General features: G+C 42.3%; 1 protein-coding gene across 7 annotated transcripts in view; it reads right to left on the bottom strand.

Moving 5' to 3' along the window:
* IGF2BP2 (insulin like growth factor 2 mRNA binding protein 2) overlaps positions 1-26,860 on the bottom strand; it is a 159,036-nt gene that overhangs the window by 9,638 nt on the left and 122,538 nt on the right. For 4 of the 7 annotated variants that reach the window (XM_059391340.1, XM_059391341.1, XM_059391342.1 and 1 more), the window contains exons 7-12: positions 26,014-26,148; positions 16,290-16,412; positions 15,818-15,953; positions 13,123-13,251; positions 2,213-2,281; positions 1,178-1,294 (exon numbers count right to left, since the gene is read on the bottom strand). In XM_059391340.1, the coding sequence (XP_059247323.1) occupies positions 1,178-1,294; positions 2,213-2,281; positions 13,123-13,251; positions 15,818-15,953; positions 16,290-16,412; positions 26,014-26,148 (709 nt within the window). The remainder of the gene's footprint in view (positions 1-1,177; positions 1,295-2,212; positions 2,282-13,122; positions 13,252-15,817; positions 15,954-16,289; positions 16,413-26,013; positions 26,149-26,860) is intronic. The other 3 variants (XM_059391344.1, XM_059391345.1, XM_059391346.1) reach the window with 1 other exon arrangement.

The following is a 26,860-nucleotide window of genomic DNA, read 5'->3' as shown; positions in this document are numbered from 1 at the left end:
CACGGCCTCTCAGGCCCCAGGACTGGATACCAGGAAGGGTCCCAGGGACAGCCAGCCCTGTGGGTTTTCCTGCTGTACCTGTCCCGCCACAGCTGTCCGTTGTGGGCTGGGGTCCCCTGGCAACAAGCCTGCTGGGAGCACCCTGCCTGTCACTGGGTGCGGCGCTGCGGGCCGCCGCACCTCAGGGCTCCCACCGGGTCTCCGTGCTTTGCAGGTAACAGAGGGGAAATGCTTTACCTACGTGATACTCTCTGATGGTCTCATGGCAGTCCTTGGCTCAGAACGTTTTGGTTTTGCCTTTTCTGCAGCACACTTGCTGTGGGAGAAATTCCAGCTCTTCTTGAGGAGAAAGTGCAAGCATTCTTTCTCTCCAAGTCATGAGACTTCTCGTTTGGAATTCCGGGTTGTCCCATGGTAGCAAATTACTTTACGTAACAACGGAAACTCTGTTTTCAAAAGTGTTTCATGAGGCTTGGGACGTGCTCAGCATTCTGCCTGTGAGTCAGAGCCGATAGCTGGGCTTGGAGCAGGACCAGGGTCGAAGAATCCTTCCCTTTCAGCTCCTGGGGCGCTTCTTCACAGGGCGCTCGAGAGGGCAGGATATGGGCATGGCACTGCCACTGCCAGGCCGGCACTCACGACCCTTCCCAGAAATCAAGGGGCCTTCCGTCCTGAGCTGCTGCATTCGGTCCCAGGGCTGCCCACCCGGCTGTGTCCCCAGCTCTGGTTATCTATAGCATTAGTGCTTTCCAAAGAGTGTTTCACACAAACTTTTCTTGAGGGTCAAGGATGTGTGAAGCAGAGGCTAATTAAAGTGTCAAAGCTTTGATAAGGGCGAAGGTGTGAGTGACGCTCTACTGGCAGCTGCCCCTTGGCTCTCAGCCCTCAGCTGGTCTTTGCTTTATGTTCTTGAGAAAAGGGCTGTGTTAGCCCAAAGAGGACCCAGTTGGCTTAGGTGGTGCTAATATTTTTTCTAATTCAGTTATCAGTTGAATAAGAAGGGAATGGATGGGAGAGGTAAACAGGAAAGCCAATGGGATTAATCCTGGAGGCAAAGTTGCCAGACCCCATGGGCCCCTGTCCCTGGCATCAGCGCTGGCCAGGAGCCTCAGAAGGAACAAGGAACATGGGGTGGGGGCTGGTGATGGAAGAGGGTGGCCGTCGAGAGCAGCTTTACCTTGATGGAGGCCCCAGCAAACCTGGCCAGCTGTTTAATGTGCGCCCCCTTCTTCCCGATGATGGCACCTACAGCCTGGGTTGGGATGAAGAGATTCACGGTCTCCTGCTCTGGATACTGGAAGGGCAACACAAGACGAGACGTCATTCCCACTGGGATGGCTCCTTCAGGCATTCAGCAGCTACCGAGCATCTACCACAAGCCATCTGCTGTGAAGGCCCCAATGCCCAAGGAATTGGCCAAAATGGCGCCCGGGGCTCTCTGCGGTCTAGGGCTCTGTGGGCGTGAGGCCTATGGAATGAACCTAACCACAGTGCGCCTGAGTGACAGTCAAAATGGAAAGTCCTCTTGAGCAGCTCGGACGCTGCTGACAGAAAGCAGTCTGCTCACAGGTTTTTTCGTCACATACAAATGGGATGTGCACTGCTCCTGTGTCTTTACCCAAGAAATTAAGACCGTGACTAAATACAGCTGGCCTGAGCACGGGGTCCTGAGGCCCTCTGTTAGAAGGAGTGGGAAACCACTCAGCATCTGGGAGCCACAGCAGTATTTTCATGAGCATGGCATCGTGTTCAAAAGAAGATAAGTAAACCCACCCTGCCCAGGCTGTGTGCTGATAGCCCAGAGAGCCATGGGTCAGACCACCGGGGGTCCCTGCTCTAAGGGTCCTTGCCAAAGACATGACTCCCTGTGTCACACTTTGTTCAAAGACGTTTGGAAACTCTGTTCTTGGGCTCAACACCGCCTCCTGACCTCCCTCCTGATCATTCACACGTATAGTCTGCCACCCACGGCTGTGCAGCCTCTGCAGGACTGCTGGAAAGGACAGCACCAGCACTTTGAGGAACCTTTAGGGCCCAGATGCTAGTTTGGTGTGCTCCTGCCCCGTGATGGGTCACTCCTAGGGTGACTGGGAAGCACAGGGCCCAGCACTCACACTGAGAGCATTTGCTGATCAGTTGGCCAAGGACTCTGCAGTGCCCGCCACAGGACAGGGAAGAATGTCAGACGGGGCTGACCCGAGGGGACACTTACGGAGTGGTGATGCGGGAACGGGCCAAACTGGTGAGGGGGATACAAGCTGGAGAAGTATCCGGAGTGGGTCTGCAGCATGAAAGAAACAGTTGGTCAGTCAGCACGTGCCCACCAGGACATGCCCCACTCTCAGGGAGGCGAGATTCCCACACATGGCACAGACTCCTTGCACCATCACCTGGCCCCGCTGTCACTTCTGCATCTGTCCCCTGGCTCAGATTTCTGCTGCACTTTTCCTGCTGGAGCACTGAATGTCAGGCTGAATTTATGATGGCTCAGCTGTGCCACGCATTAGGCCCCTAGGAACTTACCGCCGTGGGGGAGAGGTGCACACACACACTCCTTTAACCTGCTCTCCCTCAGACAGGCAGGCCCTGTGGCTGCTATTTTTTGGAAAGCCACGGACTGGGGGCTACAAGGCATAGAGATGGCGGCTTAGTATCTGGAGTTATGCTTTCCCACCAAATGTGCTCCTGGGAAGCTGGGTCCGTGAGCTCCCTCAGAGAATTTCAGAAGGAATGACGAGATTCAGAATGAAGGAAATGAGAAAGGGGCTGGGAGAGGAGGGAAAGAAAATGAGTGAATAAACAGTACTGAGAGAGTGTGTGGGGGGGTGGGGTACAGGAAGGTAGATATGGACAGAAAACAACAGAACTATTAGGAAAGTAGGATTTAAAAAGTAGCTGCTACTTACTGACTACCTGCTGTGTACTAGACATTATGCTGGATACTTTGTTCACAGACTCTTAATCCTCACAATAGCCACCAGAGATAGGAAGAGGTCTGATTTCATATATTCGTATGGGCAGGATGCTGACAGAATTAGCACAGTCCAGTTAGCGGTGGCTTACGTAAATAAGGCCACATAAACACAGGCATGCCTGTTACAGGAAGGGAGGTTACCACGAAGCCAATGTCTGTGGGCCTGCCTTGCAGGATGACCTCCTAGGTTTCCGACACTAGTCAGACATGAAAGAGACTTTGAGTCCAGGGCCCAGCTTTCATCTGAGGGCCCCTGAACAAATCTCATGGCGTTCTTCGTCCCCCAGATCTCCACTGCACTCTTAACTCCAAATCACAACTTTGCCTTACCACTCACTAGGGGAAAAATGAAACAGTCCCCCCTTTCTGAGCTTGGAGAGTGGACTTCTGGCCTCGGGGAGGGGATTGGGGAGCAGATGTGGACACCAGGGAAGCTTCCCCCAGGGGATGCCCTAGGTGGCCACAGAGTTCTGCTCAGGGAAGCTTTGCGGGCTATATAGGGAGGGCAAACTCTCAGGCCTTGGAAAGAGGCTGCAGTGCTACCTTACATCCACAAGAGTGTGCTCTGAGACCAGATTCTCCTGGCACTCTCCACATCGGACAGAAAGTCCAGGGAATAAGGCTTTCTGGGTCTTGCCTCTTCCTCAAAGAGCAGTCTGCTCCAGACCCTTTGCACAGGTGCCTGTCCAGAGCCATGCAGGGTGAGGGGAGAATTCCGGTGGCTTTCAAAGCGCTGCCTTGGGGAAAGGATGCTTCCCTTCCTCTTGCAGGAGGCCTCAAGCAGCAACGATTCCCTTCAACTGATATTTGCCTTTTCCCAAAATTCACGAGACCCAGAGTAGACCAGCCACAGTGTGGCTCCTATTCTGGGTTCAAATAGGCCCAACATAAACACTGTATCCAATGTAGATCTACCCCTTGGGTTAGGGGAGAGAATTAGCTGTAAAAGGGTAAGAAGGACGAATTCCCCACTCTCCTTGTATTCATGAGTTATTATAGCAGGAAAACTGTTGGGGGGGGGGACCCTAGACTCAGCAGCCAGGAGCTCGTTTTTAGCGGAGCTCCTGGCTTTACGCACAGAAGTCGGTTTTTGGAGTCTGAATAGTCCCGAGACCAGAGTCTGAATCACCAACTCTACACAAGCTGGAATAATTTACCCAACCCTTCTGAGCCTCATCCACAAAGAGACTAAAAAAGCATCACCTAGATCTCCTAGAAATTAGATCTTCCAATATTGTTGCGAGGGTTCCTTTGATGATATCCTTCAGATATCATGAGAAAGACATCTGAGCACCTAACCGCCTACAAAGTAGTGTTCTAGGTGCTGGGGACACAGCCATTAAGACAGAGCGGCCACTGCCACCACTGACGTTCTATGGGGGAGGCAGACAAGTGTGAAAGAAGGGAACAAACAGGACAGTGTGCAGAAGGGAAGCGGCGGAGCCGAGGGGTGCGAGGGCAGCCTTGGGAGGCTCCAGGGAGACGCCTGCAGGAGGGGGTCTCTGAGCTGGGACCCATGGAGACCACAGCACCCGATGCAAGGCCCTGGGGAGGGAGCTGTCTAAGTACGGCTCTTAGAGGTGCTGAGCTAGGAAAGGGGTTGGACTTTTGAAAAACAGAAAAGTAAGGGATGGGATGGTAAAAACAAGTAAGAGTATGGCTGCAAACAACGGAGAGGTGGGTCGTCAGAGATCAGGCAGGGTCTTGCAGGCCTTGGTGCCAAGGTGCATTAGGCCCTAGGTACAACGGATGCCCCCCAAGGATGCTACCTAGCATTCAGAGGTCACAGGAATGAACAGTCTGTCACTGGCTACTATATAGGCTGAATGAGGGGTGTTCTGTGAGCACAGTTTATAATGAAATGCATGGCTCAGAGCTCATTCTGTTTCCCATCCTCCCAAGCTTAAATGGAGTCTACAATCTCAAACATAAGGAGGTTTTTAAAACATCTTTGTCACAATGATCAGAGAAATGGTCCACTGATGACCTGAATCCATGTTCTCTCTCCTGGGAAAGCAGACTGTAGCCATCAGGTAAACCAAGGGCCCAAGAAGGTGGCAGCAGGTACGGAACCCCACCCCCGACTCAGCAGCTGGCCTCACTGTCTCAGTTTAAGAATTCCCACTTATTTTACAAAGGAGAAGTTACTTTACTTTTGAGTATTTGAGAAGCATCATGACACTGGGGAGGGGGCGAGGGATGTCATAGGAAAGGTGACCTGTGCCAAGCGTGCTCCAGCTCCCTGCCAACAGAGGCAGCAAGGGGAGGGTGGGGTCACTATTACCCACTGATTCATGTTACACTCTCCATTTAAGGGAAACTGGCTGCTTGACCATGCTGGGGTGTGAGTAGAGGAGTACATATCAAGTGCACTTGTAAAAACTAAAAGGGAATTACAAATAGTTGGACCGGCTCCTCCTGGAAGAACTGTGGCACCCTTCGTTCCAAGCTGCCGTGTATGACCAGTATCATGATGCCAGATTTAAGTAACACACTGAAGCATGAAGAAATTGGGGGGCAGGAAGAGGGAGGGGTAGGAAATGGGTAGGGGACAGGGCGGCGGTCAGGCACATGGGTCATGTTCACATACTGAAACCGCTTTAGTGAAGACAGAATAATGTCACATTGCAAAGACAGTAGATGCTCTCCCAAGGACCAGGGATGTGGCCGCGGGACTGGCAGGGGTGTGGGGTGGGGCAGTGGACTTGGGCAGAGCTCTCCAAGATTCTGAAGGTTCACCATTTTATCCCAGCTTTCGAAGGGCTTCCCTGCAATGGCTGCTTACCCACCTCTGTGTTCTCATGGGACAACCTCAGGAACTGACGGAAACTAGAAATTGATAAGCTAGCCAGAGGCAGAGCCAAGATCTGAGCACAGATCTGCGTCTGATGCTGCAGCCCAAGGTCTCAACCACTATACCCAAGGCTGCCCCAACCTAAAACACTGCGAATTCATGAGTTCAGGGAGGCCCGTGGCACATGGTATGGAAAAACTCCTCTAAGAATTCTAGTATGCCCTCTGTTGAGTTTATTTAAATATATGAATAGACAATTAAAATTCATTAGACAATATATAGAGAATCGGTGACATGAAAGAGGGAAGAAAAGCTGAGCAAGACAAACAAATGACCCCAGTGAATTAATGCATGAAAGAGAAAGAGCTTTTTTTTTTTTTTTTAAAGTGTCTGATTTCTTTTTTTTTCCTCTTTCTTTCTTTCTTTTTTTTTTTAAGATTTTACTTATTTGACAGAAAGGGCGCACACACATAGGAGCACAGGCAGGGGGAGCAGGAGAGGGAGAAGCAGGCTCCCTGTTCAGTGTGGGCTTGATCCCAGGACGCTGGGATCATGACCTGAGCAGAAGGCAGACTGTGGCACCCTGGTGTCCTTTGATTTGACTTCTTAATTAGATTCAAGATGACAGTTCAGTCACAGGTAAGTAACTGCTATGAGAAAAAAAGAAGGAGGGGCCTACATTGATCTTGGAAAGTAAACACTCAACACGAGCTGTGAGCTGTACGTAACAGCAGAAAAGACCCTCCTGCAAAGCCCATCAGTGCCCCCTGGAAGATTAACCGACACAAAACAAAAAGAAAGAACCAGACATGAGGATAAAGATGTATGAGCCAGGGGCACCTGGGTGGCTCAGTGGATTAAAGCCTCTGCCTTCGGCTCGGGTTGTGGTCCCGGGGTCCTGGGATCGAGCCCCACATCGGGCTCTCTGCTCGGCAAGGATCCTGCTTCCTCCTCTCTCTCTGCCTGCCTCTCTGCCTACTTGTGATTTCTGTCTGTCAAATGAATAAATAAAATCTTTAAAAAAAATGTATGAGCCATAAAGTGGGAGTTCCAAAAGGAGCAAATAAAGTGGAGGGAGGGACAGTAATACTACCATTAAGTACAGAAGCAAAATATTTTCCTGAACCAAAGAAAAACCTGAATCCTGAGATCAAAAGGCTAAGATTCAGATTTCTGTATTCTAAGGGGGAAAACAGAAATACTTAAAAAAAGGGGGGGGGGGGCAAAAACCCTAGAAGGAGAAAAAGCTATCTGCAAAATAAGGAGAATCAGGCTGGTTAGCACACAAATCTGAAAAACAAAATACTGAAAGTACTGTTTTTAGAGTTCTAAAGGTACTAGGACTCTAGAATCTCTAGACAGCCTGTTGAAATTTCATTCATGTATGAGGGGGGAAAAGGGCATTTTCAGATCTAGAAAGTTTAGAAGTTATGCTACTTATGCACTATTCCTGAAAAAAGGTTGTTTAAACAAGTATTCCTGACAAATTAACAAAAAAGCCCCAAGTAACTAAAAAAATGAGAGCATATGGAGCATAAGAAACCATCTGCAGTGAGTGAAGCAATCCGTTATACAGTTAATTCTAAACCGCAGATGATGAGACTGTGTATTCATTCACTAAGAAAGAAAGTTTAATAATCTCTAATGAAATTGCAGATTATTTCTAGAGTGAACTGACCAAAACACATTAAACAAACTTTGTTACAATAAAGAATTTGACAAAACCATCATCACAGTGGGAGACCAGCAAACTTCTCCCATCACGTATTAAATCATACAGATAAAAATAAGTATATAGAGGACATGAACCGCCAATGAGAAGCTTGTTTTCATAGCTATAAACACAACTCTGAGCCCATCAGAGAAGGGACATCTTTCTAAATGCTCATGAATTCGAAAACTGATCATGAGTGAGTGAGGTAAGGGCCACAAAAATCAGAAATGTTCTGATGACACTGTCTGAATACAAAGTACAGGAAACAAATGCAAGATAACAAAAAATAAACCATTACAAGTTTAAAATAGATAAAGCCCTAGCAAATTTGATTAAGAAAACAGAGAGGAGCTCTGGCTGGCTCAGACCCTAGAACACGAGGCTCTAGACCTTGAAGTCATGAGTTCAAGTCCCATGTTGGGGTCAGTGTTCACTTAAAAAAAAACAAAAAACAAAAACAAAACTTATAAAAGAAAAAAAGAAGGAAAGCACAAATATACGATGCGAGGAATTACAAGAGTACGCAAGTTTGGGGATTTAAAAGTCCAAGAGTCCACTCTGTACAGGTTATGCCAACACATATGAAAATCAGATGAAATGAATATTTTTACGGGAAAATAAAAATCAACACAACTAAGTCAAAAACTTATAAGAAACCAAAAGGTTTATAAATGAAACGGACAAACAAAAGGTGGTAGGCCCAGATGTTTCACAGATAGGTCTTATCAAGTCTTCAAGAAGTAGAAAACTCCTATATATTCTTTAATTTTCCCAAGCACATTAAAAGTTGGTCATCTTTCCAATTCATTCTTTGAGGAACAAAATAATCATGCTGTTAAAGAGAGTATAAAACTACAGTAATTACGGTGTAGACAAAGAGATGAATGGAAGAGAGTCAGGAAGATGACTAAGTGGGAATTTAGTGTATGACAAAGCTAGAATTTCAAACTGAGTGATAAAACGGTACATCACTCAAGCCATGTTTTTGGGAAATGTGGCTATTCATTTGGAAAGAAAATAAAGTTAGATCCTTTTGTCAAAGTATAAATCAAGATAAATTTCCTAAGGATTACAGATACAGATACAAATAACAATCCTCAAAAACCAGTAAGAAAACATGGGAGAATATTTTTATAGTCTTGGATGGGAGATTTTTTTCTTTAGCATGTCATCAAAGGCCAGAATCCACACAAACATCACTGATTTAACTACCTGACTTCTTAAAATTTCTACATGAATTCTGGTGAAAGGAAATCTGTGAGAATTTAAACTGCATACAGCCTTTGATACAATAAATCCATTCTTAGAGAATTTACTTTCAGATATACTCACACATTTGTGCAAAGACATAATGAAGACGATTCATTTTGACACTATGTGTAGTAGAGAAAATGTGGGAACAGTACAAATGTCGAAAAATAGTGTGCTTGTTAGAAAAATTAGAGTAAATTCATACAGTGGAATATTATGTGACTGTTAAAGAGAATTAAGTCTAACTATGAAAAAATGCCAATAAGTAAAAACAAACAAAAAACCTTGTAATTCTGTATGACATGATTACATTTATAGTTTTGAATAATATGATTTTATCTATGCTGAGAAAACATTTCTAAAAAGTATAAACTTAAAGGTGCTATACCTCTGGGGAGTAGTTGTTTGCTAAACTTTGGGTAAGATAAGGCAGGCCAAGGGAAATGTTTCCATTTTACTTCATATAACAATTTGTTCAAAATATATCTATTTTAAATTATTATGGTACAAGACACCATGAGTAAAGCAAAGAAAAATGACAAGCTGGTAGAAAATACGGACAACATGATGAAAGGATAATATCCTTAATATGTAATCAGCTGTTACAAATTATTAACAAAACGATGGAAAGTAAAGGTGGTGACAATAGCAACTACATTTGCATAGAAATTATTACATGCAGTTTTAACTTATTTAATAACCCTAACAACAACCCCTATGTTTACGATTACTACCCCCATCTTATAGGCCAGGGACATCAAGATGCAAAGAGGTTAAGTCACCTGCCCGAGATTAAAAATAGCGAGCGGTAGTGCAGAATGCAAACGCGGGCAGTCGGGCTCCGGCACCTGTACTGCGTCTCAAAAGGCTGATGGGCAAAGGACACAGAAAGGCAGAGGGGGAAATGGCCAATAAAAACTGCTGAGTCTCACAACAACAAAAGAAATGTGTATTTTATTTTACTTATTTATTTTTTAAGATTTTATTTATTTATTTGACAGAGAGAGATCACAAGTAGGCAGAGAGGCAGGCAGAGAGAGAAGGAGAAGCAGGCTCCCTGCTGAGCAGGAAGCCTGATACGGGGCTCAATCCCAGGACCCTGAGATCATGATCTGAGCTGAAGGCAGCGGCTTAACCCACTGAGCCACCCAGGTGCCCCAGAAATGTGTATTTCAAAGTATCAGATTGTAAGGAATCATTACATGAGTAATAAGAGTATGGGAGGAAAAATCCCTCTGTCACACACTGGTGGGAAGGAAAAGTAGTATATTCTCCATGTATCAAAATTTACATATTAGGCATCAACATTTATATATTTTATAACTATATACTATGTATAAAATGTACCCATTCTTAGGCTCAGAAACTCTATTTCAAGGAATTTATCCCAAAGAAATAAATGGAGAAAAGAGCCAAGATGTATATATAAGGATTTCCACAGCAGCATGAAAAATCTGAGTATATATAAACATATGTAGTATATATTTAATTATATATACATACACCCATACACATGCATACACTGGTTATCTCTATATTGAGAAAAAACATGCACTTTCCACATTTCTGTACTAGTTGCTTCTTAAATACTATGCATGTATTACTTTTTTTCACCAGAAAATAAGAAAAATTAAGCTTTCAAACACATACACATTTCTAGAATTTCAGAGGTCAGGGACCAAGCTTGGCATGTGTAAGCCAGCTATGAGGAGGTACAGAGACTTCCTGACCCTTGGATGCCAAGAGCAAAAGTACTAGTTCTGTGATACATAAGAGCCAAGAAGGACCCTAGAGTTTCCTGGAAATCTGAAGGCCTACGTGACAGGAGAATAAAGTAAGTATTTAAAGCATGCCCAACACTCCCACCCTACCTTGTCCTTCCCAGACTCCACAAGTGTGGCTTTGGGGACCTGTCCTGGGTCCTGAGCAGGTAGGTAGCGATGGCCACCTCCAGGCCCCAGCCTGCAGTTTCACAGCTGCCCCAGGGAGCCATATTGCCACAGAGAGTCAGGGTGACTACGTGCTCTGGATTAGAACCCAGTCTTAATCAATGGGATCGAGATCAGAAGTCTATGGCTTTTAGCTTTATAAAGATGAGTAAAATCTGGGATGCCTGGGTGGTTCAGTTGGTTAAGTGTCTGCCTTTGGCTCAGGGGTCCTGGGATCGAGTCCTGCAGAAGGCTCCACCGTGCTCTCTCTGACAAATAAATAAATTTTAACAATCTTGAAAAAAAAAATAAAAACTATTTGATGAAGAACAGGAACTATGTTATTTTAGTAAAATGGTTATCTTCCTATTGTAGCAAAGATCTCAGCTGAAAGGAAGATTTCCAACAGGAAAAACTTATTTTCAAGTTGAGAAAATATTCTGCTCTCACATGAGAGTTTCTCCCCTTGTTTCAGTACAAGGGGTCTGTGAACTGCTTCTGTAAGGGGTCAAATACTTATTTTAGACTTTGCAGGTCACAGGTTTCCTACTGCATCTCTTCAATTCTGCTATCACAGCAAAAAAGCAGACAGACAATACATAACCAAAGGTCATGGCTGTGCTCCAATAAATATTTTTTTTTTTTAAAGATTTACTGATGGGCACCTCGGTCGGTTAAGTGTCTGCCTTCAGCACAGGCCATGATCTTGGGGTCCTGGGATGGAGCTCCATGTCTGGGGTCTCTGCTCAATAGAGAAGTCTGCTTCTCGCTCTCGCTCTGCCCCTCCCCATTGCTTGGATGCACTCTCTCTCTCCCTCTGAATAAAAAAATCTTATAAAATACATATGCATTATTTTTTAGGGAGAGCAGGAGAGAGAGTTTGTGAGCAGGTGGGGGAACAGAGGGAGAGAATCTTCAAGCAGACTTCCTGCTGAGCAAGAGCCCAATGCAGGGCTTGATCTCATGACCCTGAGATCATGACGTGAGCCAAACCAAGAGTTGGAGGCCCAAATTAGGAAGCCATCCAGGTGCCCCTCAATAAAATTTTATTTACAAAAATAAGTGGTAGGCAAGTCTGGCCCCTGAGCCAAATCTCAAAATAAGGGCTTCCTGACCCCCTGATCTCAGATTACCAATATTAGAAGTGGCCTATTTTACTGTACTTTCCCCCCACTATTTATGTTTATCTCAACTTCGGTTCTGAGGTTATCTTCTGTAAGCAGTAAATGCAGACTTTCTCCTAAGAAATGAGATGTGTCCCAACACCACTGAAATGGACCAAGTTTAGTCATTCTCAAATCTCACAGGAAGGTGTGAGGATGTACAGCTCTCAAAGCTGGTCTAGCTCCTTGGAGCAGCCACATGACTAAGACAGCTGCCACAATCCCTCCTGGCACACCCCAGCTCCCTCTTACCTGGCTCCCACCCCCACGCACATGGCCCAATATTGGGCCCCATTCTTTAGTTTACGAGAAATGGATATAACTCCAAAGAAATGGTATGAAGGTTTAGAAATGACTCAGAAGATCGGTATATAAACAAGACTGCAGAATGTGTATGTTCTTGTGACCAAAACTGTAGGTGCCAGTCACGTCTGTATTTTGCTGGCAGAAGAGCTTAATGGCTTCACCCAGTCTCTCTACAGATAACTCAAAGAGCTGCTAGGAATTCTCACTTTGCAGTGCCTACACCAGAGACCAGCTCAAGGAATGTTAGCTAAGGTAGTGTTCATCAGCCTAATTCTTCCCATTAAAAAGTATAAAGGTTGGAGGAAAGAAAGTTTGCTTAAAAAATAAGCAATACATATAGAAAAGAATTAGGAGTGAAAAAAGATAAGCTGTCAAGTATCCTGAACCCAAATTTGACAATGTATTGATCTATAATGCTTGTAGATGGAAATGGAAGTAACAGAAAACTCTTAACATTCACATTTCCCTTTTTATTCATTACGACTCAAGCAGTAAATACTTATTGAGAACCTACTAAATGCCAGGCATTGTGCTAAGTGTTCAGAAACAAACACTGTGTATTAATTTCTTTTAAAAACTCCCCATTAATAAAATATGATGCATTTGAGTTGTAGAAACAGGTGAGAAATATATATACTCAAGTTACCCAGGTACCCTATTAATAAATGAACAAGAGCCATGAAGATTCTTATTTGAGGTAACAAATCCTTTTTTATAATAAAGAGGCTTCTAGCTAGTGAATTTGCTAGCACTGAAGTTTCTTCCCTAGATATGGTATCTACTCTGCTCAAGAGCATGCATTTAAAGGATGCTTTAATAATATTTCTCTGCCCGTTAGGAAGAAGTCCTAAGAAGTGTTGGATTTATCCTCCAATCACTTGTGATTATGGCCTCCAAATTAAAGCTTTAGCTGTGATTCAACACAGCAGAGTAATGCTGCTGCCTGGGTGTGCCCAGAGCATGAGCAAACCTCTGGATGCTGAGCTACTTACAGCGAAAGGGTGGTAAGGGGGAGCGGGGGGAGCTCCTCGGGGCCCTGCTGGTGGAGGCAGCACGGATAGTCCTGTTGAAAAGATGCCAAGTGCGCTGAGGTTCAACCCCGGGATCAGATTGGCTTGTTGCTGGGAACAGAAATGGAGAAAAAGATGAGGGGAGGCGAGCAGAGAGGCCCAGCTTGGCTGGGTCAACCTCCATCTCTTGGCTGGTTGGCACCAGTGCCTCCTGGTGAGGTCTGCCTTGGCCTCATGGACCACCCTGCTGCTGGGGTGGGCTCTCCAAACCTCAAGATCACCATGGCATTCCTTCAAAGCTTCTCTGAGAATGTCTACACATCGTCACACAGCTAGCCAGGCTCCTCGGGGGACTCAAGTCCCCACACTCTCTTTCCTGCTCGCCCCTCAGCCACCCCCTACCCAGCCTGCTCCTCTTGAACCCTGGGCCCCTGTAGACATTTAGCCGGTGTGTAAGTAATGTGCTTCTCTTCCCCCTCACAGGGGCTAAGTCCTGCCCTTCATGTGGGTCCCACCTGAACTCAGATGTCCCCTCAGAGAGGAAACCCTTCTATGCGTCCCCACCAACATTCCTGTTTCCTTCAAATAGTATTTAAAGGACCAGTCACACGGATTTGCACCGCCTGAGTGGCTGCCTCTCCCTCTTAGATGTAATTTCCTTGTGGATGGAGACTGTATCACTCAGTGTTGTGTGCTCAGTGCCTGGTACATAGTAAGTGCTCAATAAATACTTGTGGAATTAATATGCTTAAAATATATTGGGTTAATAGGTTTTCCAACCTATCCAGAGAAATATCAGACCTTTCAATAGGATACTGCACATGTAAACTCCATTCTCCAGGTTCAGGATGGTTCACAGCTTCAGATTTTTCACCGTGTGGTTGCCAGTGTTGACATCCTCTCATCTTGCTCATTTCCCATTTATACACAGGGATGCCCCCCTAGGCTGTGCTGAGTTTGAACTGCATAGCCCTTCTGAAGCAGAGGGATGTCGTCACCTGGCCTGGGTCCTCCCTGCTCCCACCTTTCTCTCCCTGAACACTAAGCAGCTAGCATTTTCAGTTTTCTTATCTGTGAATGGGGTCACCTATTATCTTGCCTTCTCTTAGGATGTCTGGAGTAGGAAAGCTGAGATCTTTAACCCTGACCTCATCTGATACCTAAGATCCAGTAGTTTGTTTATCCATCTATCAACACACGACCTTAGTGCAGACATGGGTGAGTCTAAGCGGTTTGCTTAAATGGAGGTATGGGGAGCACACAGACCCTTCTGTAGCTTTTCTTGGTGTTCACAGAAGAGATGTTTATCGTATGATGTCAAGGGCCCAAAAGAAGAAAATGAGATCATCTGAGGCTATTTCCACGGACAAATACAAAAAGGAGGTGACAGTGCAATCTTATCCTCGTCATGTTTCACAGTTATCATGCGATGTGGGCTGCTACTGGGGGTGGGGGGTTGGGGTGAGGTGGGAGCAGTGCTCTGACCTGAGGAGGAGGGTTCTTAGAAAGAGCTACACTGACAGCACTGGGTTTGGTCTACAAAGCTCTAGGTCAATATTTACTCCTCTGTGAAATATTATCAGGTCTGGGATTTGCTTCAAAGTCATTCAAGAAGGGTGGGAAAGCAGATGGAGGTCCAGATGAAACAAAACAGACTGTGAGCTGATAACTGTTCAAGTAGGATTATAGGTATATGAGGATTTATTGCAGTATCCTTCTCTCTTTTATGTTAGAAAATCATCACCATTAAAAAATGAAAAAAATTACTCCTCTGGAGCTTGGGCTTTGTTGATAGACAAATATTTTGAAAACGTCTCAATGTCAGACTGGTGTCTCCTCATTATAAAGTGAGAGGTTCTTAGCAATAACAGGAAGGAATGCCCAAACCCAGATGTGTGCTGGAAGCATCAGTGAGAGCCAAAGTGGTGGATGACATTTACTAGGTGATCTGGATGGGCAGATCAGTAAGCAAGGGATGAACATCAGCGTTTAATTTTAAAATATGTATTTTTAGGGCGCCTGGGTGGCTCAGTGGGTTAAGCTGCTGCCTTCGGCTCAGGTCATGATCTCAGGGTCCTTGGATCGAGTCCCGCATCGGGCTCTCTGCTCAGCAGGGAGCCTGCTTCCCTCTCTCTCTCTGCTTGCCTCTCCATCTATTTGTGATTTCTCTCTGTCAAATAAATAAAATCTTAAAAAAAAATAAAATAAAATATGTATTTTTAAATTTAAAAAGTAACAGGACAATAATACAGAAAGTTGCGATGTAGGAAAAAGAAAAAATCCCCCTTTCCTACAGCACCAGCTGTTTTTATTTTTGTATGCAGCTTTCCAGTCATTTTGCTCCATACTATTTTACATAACTGTAACCCGAGTTAAACATGCTTCTATGTGCTCTTTTCTTAATTAACATTATATCATAAGCAATTCTTCACTTTATAATCTTCAGAGTTATGCTTTTAATAGTTTCACACTATTTTTTTCCAGTGCATTTATCACAGTCCACTAGTTAGTTTCCTGCTTGCTTCAATGCTCTTGCCCCAAGAAGGCAGGAATAACTCTGCCTATCTATTCTAAGGCACTTACTCACTAACTGAATGACAACTATCCTTCGAGAGGCTTGTGTCCTGCCTGAAAACACATGTGAAAGTCAGTAGAGAAGAAAGCATTCGGCACTTACATTAACAGCCAGCATATCATTTTCAAAGGCCTCACGGAGCTTCTTCATAATCTCTACCTCTGCATTGGCACAGGCCTCGACTGTGCCCTTCACAGTGATGGTTCTTTCAGGGTTGTATATGCTCAAATCCTGCAAGCTGGCCACCGGGAAAAGAGAGAGATTTCCTTTTTCAAAAGGAAAAATAAAATCCCAGAAGGATCACAAACAAGTCTTGGTGGAGGATTCCCTCACCACACACTGTGGTATCAAATACTTGCCATCTTATCTCAAATCTTAGAAGTGACTTAGCTCATATCCACAGTAGAAAGTGTATAACTGGTAACGATTTATGCATTTGTTTTGATGGTGTTGGAGAGAATTAGATTAATTATGATTATACTACCATTTTAAGGAAAGGCAGATGGAGGAGTTGGGCATATCAAAATGCTCAAGTTCTCCATTTGGGCACAATTAAACTGAATGGGTGGCTTACGATGAGATTGTTATCTTGGTCCCCGTCTCATGTTCAATTTTCTTCAAATTTCTGCCTTCTTTTCCAATTAGTCTTCCAACTAAGCCATTGTGGGCCAAAATTTTCAGAGGAATCTCTTCAGCTCTAAAAGAGACAAACAACAATTCAACACTCAAGGTGGACATACTGGTTGCCTCCTAAGAGCTATTAAAACACTTTTTTCCCCTTTACAAACAGAAATCTTTGTTCAGGTCCCAAGTGGCAACAGGATTTAGATGAGGCTGGTTCCCTCACCAAGCCCAGTGCATGAATTCTGATTAACATAAGCCAAACCATGGTAATTATATGCCCTTTTTAAGATGGACTGGAAGTGGATCCATGAGGCAAGTCTGGACAATGAGGTATTAGGAGAAGTCTATTGCATGACTTTAGGAAGGTTTTTCTTGCTCTTAAAAAAAGACAAGAGAGAATATCATCTGGATGGCAGACTAGGGCACTACAGGCCCTCCTGACCCCACAGAGACAAGTTAACAATGGAAAGGACTGGAATACCTCTGTGAGAACTCCAGAGTTCAACTGAGAAGCTATAGCACCCTGACCACTGTAAAGCCAAGAAAGATTCCGGTAAAAGCGCTGGGAAAATTTGCAATGTTTGGTGTGGCTACACATGCTCCTTCCCTTATGCAGCATTTCAAGGAGCAAATGGGAAGAAATCTCCCATACCAGAGATCCTCCCATGGGATGTAAACAAAATATGGGACCACACATCCAACACTCTGGCTCATGTGGGAGCTGCCCAAGGGACTGGTTTCTTTCTTGCCTCACTTGGAGCAGTGAGGAGACTGGCACCAGAGTTTTGGAAGCCACTGAAAAAAAGAGGTGAGCAGTATGTTAGTGCTGCAGCTCCACAATCAGAAGCCAGGGGTGAGAAAGAGATCAGAAAAGGTTTGAGAGGCCCTAACACCTCCAGTAGGGCTGGTAAGTGAAGGAAGGTCTTCCCCTGAATGAAGGCAGTGCACAAAGACAAACAGATAGTTGTTTTTTGTTTTTTTTTTTTCAAATGCCCCAAGCCTAGCAAAACATTAAAAGACATACAATGAAACAAGGAAATATGGCCTAATCAAAGGATCAAAATATAACTCCAGAAACCAATCCTAAAGAAATGCAGATCTATGAGATACCTGACAAAGAATTTATAATAATTGTCCTAAAGACACTCAATGAACTAAAAGAGAACACAGAGAGACAACTAAACAAAATCAGGAAAACTATGCATGAACAAAATGGAAACATCAACAAAGAGAAAAACTATAAAAAACAAATAATGTAACTAAAAAATATAATAACTGCCCCTCCCAAATCATTAAAGAGGTTCCACAGAAGATTTGACAGGCAGAAGAAAGAATGAGCAAACTTGAAAACTGTTCATTTGAAATCATCAAGTCAAAGTAGAAAAAAAAAAAAAAAGAAAGAAAGAATGAAAACAGTCCCCACAAAGCACAAAGAAATGTTAAGGTACTTATGGGCCAGGATCAAATGGACTAATATACTCATACAAATCCCAAAAGGAAGAAAGAGAAAGGGCAGAGAGCTCATTTGAAGAAATAATGGCAGAAAACTTTCCAAGTATCAGGAAAGAAATGGACATGTAGATTCAAGAAGCTCAAAGAACTCCAACTGGGAAGAAAACCAAAGAGAATCATACTAAGACACATTAAAAGCCAATTTTCCAAAGTTAAAGACAAAGAGAGAATCTTGAAAGCAGCAAGAGAAAAGTGATTATTCACACGGAAGGGAGTTTCCAGATTTCTGAGCAAAACTTTGCAGGCCAGGGGCACCTGGGTGGCTCAGTGGGTTAAGCCTCTGCCTTCAGCTCGGGTCGTGATCCCAGAGTCCTGGGATGGAGCCCCACGTCAGGCTCTGCTCAGCAGGGAGCCTGCTTCGTCCTCTCTTTGTCTGCCTCTGCCTGCTTGTGATTTCTGTCTGTCAAATAAATAAATAAAATCTTTAAAAAAACAAAACAACAAAAAAAAAACTTTGCAGGCCAAAAGGGAGTGGAATGATATGTTCAAAATACTGAAAGAAAAACACATCAACCAAGAATATTATAATGGCAAAACTATGCTGTGAAAATGAAGGTGAAATTAAGATTTCCCTAGATAAACAAAAGTTAGGGGAGTTCATTATTATTACAGTTGCTCTACAAGAAATGCTAAAAGGAGTCCTTTAATGGAAATGAAAGGACAATGAGCAGCAACACAAAGCCATATGAAAATATAAGGTTCTCTAGTAAAAGTGAATACACAAATGTAATAATCTGTACTATAATAATTTTGGTGTACAGAATATAAATGACAAAAACATTTTTAAAATGATAAATCTGTTAATGGGTATAAATATTTAAGGAGCAATTTGTGACATCAGTAACAAAGTAGGGGGTATGTTGGAAAAGAACAGTTTTTGAATACGACTGAAGTTAAGTTTGCTAACAGTTTAAAATGGAATGCTATAATTTAGGATGTTTTATATAATTGCAGTGGTAACCACAAAGGAAATATGATAGAATATATGTAAAAGGAAATGGGAAGGGACTCAAAGATACCACTATAAAAACACCAAAAAGCAAAAAACAAAGTAAAAAAAACACAGAAGAATGCAGAAAGAGAGAAAAGGAGGAACAAGAAAGCTATAAGAAATACAGAAAAAAACAAAATGGCAAGAGGAAATCTCTCCCCGTTAGTAATTACTTTAAATTTAAAAGAATTAATTTTCCCAATCTAAAAGACATGGATTGGCTGAATGGATTAAAAAAAAAAATGAAAGACCTCAAATTGAAATTTTTAAGCTCTTAAGGAATTAGAAAAAGAATAAACTAAACCCAAAGCTAGTATAAGGAAGGAAATGATAAAGATTAGAGCAAAGATAAGCAAAAGAGAGAACAGAAAAACAAAAGAAAAAACCAACTATGAATTGGTTTATGAAAAGAGCAACAAAGTTGATAAACATTATCTAGAATTATTAAGGAAGAACACTCAAATATCTAAAACCAGAAGTGAAAGATGGGACATTGCAACTAATGTCACAGAAATAAAAATGATTACAAAAGAATACAAGGAACAGTTGTACATCAACAAACAGAAAACCTAGAAGAAATGGATAAATTCCAAGAAAAACACAACCTACTAAGACTAAACCTTGAATAGAAAATCTGAACAGACCAATGATGAGTCAGGAGACTAAGTCAGTAATTAAAAACCTCCCAACAAAGGGGCACCTGGGTGGCTCAGTGGGTTGAAGCCTCTGCCTTCGGCTCAGTTCATGATCCTGGGGTCCTGGGATCGAGCCCTGAATCCGGCTCCCTGCTCAGCAGGGAGCCTGCCTCGCTCTCTCTCTCTCTGCCTGCCTCTGCCTACATGTGTTCTCTGTGAAATAAATACATAAAATCTTAAAAAAAAAAAAAAAAAAAAAAGCCTCCCAACAAAGAAAAACCCAGGATCAGCTGGCATCCCTGGAGAATTCTAGCAAACACTTATTTTTTCTACCAAACATTTAAGGAAGAATTAACACCAATCCTTTTCTGCAATGTCCAAAAAATTGCAGAAGAGGGAACATTTTCAAACTCATTCTATGAGGCCATCTTTAATACCAAAGCTAGAAAAAGACACTTTGAGAAAAGAAAACTACAGACCTGCATCCCTGGTAAACATTGATACAAAAGTCCTCAACAAAACAAGAAAAATGAATTCAAAGGCATTATGCATTAAAGGGATGATACATTATGACCAAGCAGGATGTACTTCTGGAATGTAAGTGTGGTTCAACATAAAAAAAAAAAAAGTAATATACATTAATGTAGATCAATACATGTAGGTAAAAAACCTTATGATCATATCAATTGATGTAGAAAAAGCATATGACAAAAATTTAACACCCTTTTATGATAAAAACACTCAACAAGCTAGGAATAGAAGGAAACTACTTAACAAAATAAAGGCCATTTGTGAAAAGCACACATTGAACATCATACTCAATGATGAAAGACTGAAAGCTTTTCCTCTAAGATCAAAAACAAAGGCATCAAAATTGAAAAGGAAGAAGTAAATTTTCATCTGTTTGCAGATAAAAATGACCTTAAATGAAGAAAACTCTAAAGATTCCACAAAAAAACTGTTAGAATACACTCATTCAGCCAAGTTGCAGGATATAAAATCAACACACAAAAATCAATTGTGTTTGTTTTTCTTTTCTTTTTAAAAAGATTTTATTCAGGGACACCTTGGTGGCTCAGTGGGTAAAGCCTCTGCGTTAGGCTCAGGTCATGGTCTCAGGGTCCTGGCATGGAGACCTGCATTGGGCTCTCCACTCAGCAGGGAGCCTACTCCCCACCCCACCCCCCATCGCTGCCTGCCTCTCTGCTTACTTGTGATATCCCTCTCTCTGTGTCAAATAAATAAATAAAACCTTAAAAAAATAAAGATTTTATTTATTTGATAGAGCGAGAGAGAGTGAAAGAGCACACAAGCAGGGAGGAGAGGTAGAGGGAGAAGCAGACTCCTGGCCGAGCAGGGAGCCTGACAAGGGGCTGGATCCCAGGATCCTGGAATCATGACTTGAGCCAAAGGCAGACACTTAACTGAGCTACCCAGGCAGCCCATCAATTCTGTTTCTATACACTAACAACGAATAACCAGAAAAGAAATTGAAGAAAAGTTTCATTTAACTATAGTATCCTAAAGAATAAAACACTTAGGAATAAACCTAACAAAGGAGATAAAAGGCTTATATGCTGAAAACCATATAAAACTAGTGAAAGAAATTAAAGAAGACAAAAATAAATGGAAAGACAAACCCCTGTTCATGAACTGGAAGACTTATTATTCTCTAGATGTCCATACTACTCAAAGTGATCTACAGATTCAATAAAACTCCCTATTAAATCCCAATGGCATTTTTTGCAGAAATAAAAGAATTCACATGGAATCCTAAGGGACCCTGAACAGTCAAAACAATTCTGAAAAAGAAGAACAAAGCTAGAGAACTCAAACCTCCTGACTTCAAAACATGTTACAGGGCTACAGTAATTAAGACACTATGGTAGTGGTGGGGCATCTGGGTGGCTCAGTTAGTTGGGTGTCTGCCTTTGGCTCATGTCATGATCCCAGGGTCCTGGGACTGAGCCCTGTGTTGGGCTCTCTGCTCAGTGGGGAGCCTGCTTCTCTCTCTCCTCCCAGCTCATGCTCTCTCTCGCTATCTCTCTCAAATAAATAAATAAAATCTTAAAAAAAAAAAAAAGACACTGTGGTAGTGGCATCAAGATAGACAAATAAACCAATGGTACAGAACAGAGAGCCCAGAAATAAACTCTTGCATATATGATCAAATGATCTTTGACAAGAGTGCCAAGATAATACAGTGGGGAAAAGGACAGTCTTCAATAAATGGTGTTGGGAAAACAGGATATCCACATGCAAAAGAATGAAGCTAGGGAAGCCTGAGTGGCTCAGTCCATTAAGCAACTGCCTTCGGCTCAGGTCATGATCCCAGGGTCCTGGGATCAAGTCCTGCACTGGGCTCCTTGCTCAGTGGGGAGCCTGCTTCCCCCTCTGCTTGCTCTGCCTGCTGCTCCCCCTGCTTGTACTGACAAATAAATAAATAAAATCTTTTTTAAAAAATGAAGCTAGATCCTTATCTTAGCCCATATGCAAAAATTAACTCAAAATGGAATAAAGACCTAAATCTATAATATTCCTAGAAGAAAACAGAGGAAAACTTCATGGCATTAGACTTAGCAGTGAGACACCAAAGCAAAGGCAACAAACACCAAAATAGACAAATTCAACATCAAAGTTAAAAACTTCTGTACACTAAAGGACACAGTCAAGGGGTAGAAAGGCAATGTAGGGAAAAGAAGTAAATATATCTGCAAATCATGTGTCTGATAATGGATTGATACCCAGAATATATAAAGAACTCCTACAACTCAACAACAGAAAAAATAAAAAAATCAGATAACCCATTTTAAAAATGGGCAAGATTTAAATAGACATTCTCAGAAGATGATATACAGATGACCAATAAGCATATGAAAGGAGGCTTAATATCACCAATCGTCAGAGAAATGCAAATAAAAACCACTATGAGATACTGTGAGCACAAAATATTATACCCATTAGTTTGGCTACTATCCAAATAACAGAAGATAACAATGACTGGTGAGGATGTGGAGAAACTGGATCCCTTGTACACTGTTGGTGACACTGTAGAATGATGTCATTGCTTTGGAAAATAGTATGGAGGTTTCTAAAAAAATTGAAAATAGAGAGGCGCCTGGGTGGCTCAGACAGTTGAGCCTCTGCCTTCAGGTCATGATCCCAGGGTCCTAGCATCAAGCCTTGTGTTGGGCTCTCTGTTTGGCAGGGAGCCTGCTTTTCCCTCTCCCTCTGCCTGCTGCTCTACCTACTTGAGTGCTCTCTCTCTCTCTCTCTCTGTCAAATAAATTAATAAATAATTTTTTTAAAAACCCTGAAAATAGGAATATCATATGATCCAGCAATGTCACGTCTGGGTATATATCCAAAAGAACTGAAAGCAGGATCTTGAAGTGCTATTTGTACATCCATGTTTGTAACAGCACTATTCTCAACAGCCAAAAGGTGAAAGCAACCCAAATGTCCATCAATGGATTAATAAACAAAATGTGATATATGCACACAAAGGAATATCATTCAGCTTTATTTATTTATTTTTAAGGATTTTATTTATTTCACAGAGAGAGAGAGATCACAAGTAGGCAGAGAGGCAGGCAGAGAGAGAGAGAGGAGGAAGCAGTCTCCCTGCTGAGCAGAGAGCCCAATGCGGGACTCGATCCCAGGACCCTAGAATCATGACCCGAGCTGAAGGCAGAGGCTTTAACCCACTGAGCCACCCAGGCGCCCCTCATTCAGCTTTAAAAAGGAAGTCTTGCCACATGCCACAACTTCGATGAATCTTGAAGACATTACACTAAGCGAAATAAGCCAGTTACAAAAAGACAAAATACTGCATGATTCCACTTATATGCAGTCTCTAAAGCAGTCAAATTCATAGAAACGGGAAGTAAAATGGTGTTACTAAAGGCTAGAGGGAGAGGGAAAAGGAGAGTTGTTCAATGGGTACAGAGTTTCAGTTTTGTAAGATGAAAAGTTCTGGAGATATGTTTCACATTAATGTGACTATATATAAATATAAACATTATTGAACTGTACACTTAAAAATGGTTAAGTGAAATAAGTCAGAGAAAGATAAATACTGCATAATCTCATTTACATGGGGAATCTAAAACAAAACAAGCTCATAGATACAGAGAACAGATTAGTGGTTGCCAAAGCCGGGGGTAGGGGGTAGGGAGGCGGGGCAAAATGGGTGAAGAGAGTGGAAAGTTACAAACTTCCATATAAAATAAATAAGTCATGATATACAATGTGCAGCATGGTGACTACAGCTGATACACTATACTGAACATATGAAAGTTCCTAAGAGAGCAAATCTTAGAAGTTCTTGTCACAAGGAAAAAAATTATAACTATGTATGGTGACAGATGTCAACTAGAGTTATTGTGGTGAACATTTCACAATATATACAAATATTCAATAATTATGCTGTACACCTGAAACAAATACAGTATTATATGTCAATTATACCTCAACAAAAAAATGGTTAGATGAAAATTTTGTTATGTGTTTTTTAAAAATGTTCAAAAAAGAAAGAGCAAGGATGCCCTCTCTTTCAACTTTTGAATATCTTTCTGTGGGGACACAAGGTCTGAAATCACTACAGTCATCCTGTCATCACCAGGGGAGTATCAGACATCCTGAGGAAGACAGAGCAGAAGGGTTGCGAGTCTCTGAGTCTGTGATTTAACTGACCTTGGAGTCGCTCACCTCAGGACTTCTCGTTATGTGACAGAATAATAGTGTCGTATTGTTTAAGCCACTTATGTTTTCTGCTCGTTAGGGCCAAAAGCAATCTAACCTTCATTGCTACAACACACTGGCTTTGTTCAGTGGCACAGAGTTCAGTGCCCGGCACAGAGTAAGTGCTCAATAAATGATAAATGAATAAAAAGAAAATTTAGGATCCCTCTTCTACATCCTCTCCCTCCTGCTCAACCCCCTCAGGACACAGCTTAAAGGTCACTTACCCAGGGAGGTCTTCTCTGAGCCCCTCAAATCTCTTTCTATTCTCCTAAAACCTTAATGAGGGCCCTCCATTTACAGGTAGTTATTTTCAACTCCCACATGTGCCATGGCTGTGCTTAATGACCCACTGGTTTCAGGAACTGTTTAGCGAATGTCTCTGCCACTATATCATAAGCTTCATAAAGGCAGGAACTGGATCCTGTTTATGGCTGTAGCCTCGTTTCCCAGCCCAGTGCTTAGCACAGTGTGGCACTCAAAAAAACTGATTTCAAAGATATGCAAACTCTATATTGACTCTATGTGAAAATTCAAAAATTTAATTTGTGCCTCAGTCTTTTTAATTATTTAGAATATTTAAAGTTGCTTGTCCTGAGGTTGAAGGACCAAGAAGGATATTATTTATAAAGTTCTCAATCACCTGGTTGAGGGAAGGGCTTATTTAAATGAAGCCATGGCATTTGGGGTATTTCCAAGGCCTCAAACAGAGTAAATAATTCATAAGTAATAAATTTAAAAGTTAGAGTTCCTTATGAAATCTGAGAATAGATTTGTGAAGTTTGGCTTTTAAGGACTATTTTCATCTTCTTGGTTTTATTTTTTATTTTTCTTTTCATCCTCTTGGTTTTACAACACTCTTATTTGACATTAGTTGCTAAGTTAATTTTATATTCAATTTATCCCTTCACTCCTTCTCTATAAAACTGCCCCTACCCGTAAGTGGATTTTTTCCCCAAATTGACAGGGAGCTTTTTTGTTGTCTATTCCATTACCATTAATTCAAAGTCAATGGGTTCAGTAAGAATTGTACTGCTCTTTGAACTGGTACAACACTCAGGAATCCCAAGAAGTATTTTGTAAAAAAAAAAAAGAAAGAATGAATGAAAAGAAGGGAAGGAGATTAAAGAAGAGTAAAGTAGATACTTGGATAACAGTTTCTACTACTTAAGAAAAATTTAAGAGTGCAGCACGGTAGTAAAAACCTTTTCCAGAAAAGTAAATGATGGTTTCCATGACAACATACATTCCATACACACCTGCACTGTTCGGTATGATAGCCATTAGTCATAAATGTGACTATGTACATCTGAATGAGTTAAAATAAAATAATTTAGCTCCTCCATTCGACTGGCCACATTTCAAGCACTCAGTGGCAACACGTGGCTAATGGCTATCATACTTAACATGCAGATACACAATGCCTCCACCACTGCATGGCATTAGAAGTATGTTATCTCTATATTTCTACCAGTAATTGTTACTAACGAGTGACGGAAGCATTCAGGTTACAAAAAGAAACATTGAAGTGAAGAAACAGCCATATTACAAATATCTATTTCCTACTACATTCTCCTTGGGAACAAATTTCTTTTTTTTTTTTTTAATTTCTTTTTTATTTATTTTCGGCATAACAGTATTCATTATTTTTGGGAACAAATTTCTTAAAAATAATTTGTCCCCTGCTCTCTTTACTGAGTAACAAATCACAGGTCTTAAAAAATTTCTTGTGCTAAGTGCATGAGAACTTACTCTTCTCTGTTAAGTGATCTGAGCATTGTATGCAAACTTACAGTTTGGTCTCATCAGCCTCTTTCTGCATGATTTCAAGAATCATGCGACATGCTTCTGAGGTCCCCTCTGGGGTGGCATGGATGGTGACAGGCTTCTCCGCAGCCCCCGAGTTCTCCTTTCTATGGATGTCTACCCTGTAACGAAAGAATCAGGAGCCATAACACAACATCATCTGGGACAGGATGCTAGTCCCGAGAAAGCATCTCACGGGCCAACGGACAGTGAGGACACAGACAATGAAGTGTCATTAGCACGTCTGCAACCAACGCCATTCTTCAAGGAGGCGGCAAGCAGGGCAGGATGTCTTGTGCCAAACTTGAATTCTTTGCAGTTCCATTTAGAAGGGAATTTTTCTTGCAGCAGTGCTGTGGGACAAAGGCACCAAGCCAACTTGGGTAATGAAGCCAGTCTGGTAAATGAAGTATTTTGTGTAGTCTTTCAAATGATCATAGAAGCAAAGGGTAAAGTGAGTGGGGGGTAACACTGCATGCTGGCATGGTGCCAGTCTCTAAACTGATTGTAGCTTTTAAAAGCCATGTGTTAATCCAAATCCAAACACCAAATTCAAGCAAGCTTTATATATTTGAGTGTGGATTAAAAACAGAGGCATGCCCTCTCTTCTCTGCCCAAGATTTTGATTTCCTTGCCACTGGCAGCCTGCCTTCTTCCAGGCTCTTAAAAACTAATGGCTCAAAAGCTTGATGACTTTATCAGACTTCTTAGGGTAGTTGTGGCCCTACTTGTTTTTGTTATCTTTGAAAATTACATAATTGATTGTATTCCTTTTTACTCTGGCTGTTAGAAAGCCCAGATGGAAGTTTTCTGCCTCTTTGTAAAAAATAGGCA

Source organism: Mustela nigripes, chromosome 2 (assembly GCF_022355385.1).
Source record: "Mustela nigripes isolate SB6536 chromosome 2, MUSNIG.SB6536, whole genome shotgun sequence".
In the NCBI taxonomy this organism is placed as follows: Eukaryota; Metazoa; Chordata; class Mammalia; order Carnivora; family Mustelidae; genus Mustela; species Mustela nigripes.
Note: the sequence above shows the minus strand (reverse complement) of the source record. Positions and strands in the feature narration are given on the sequence as shown.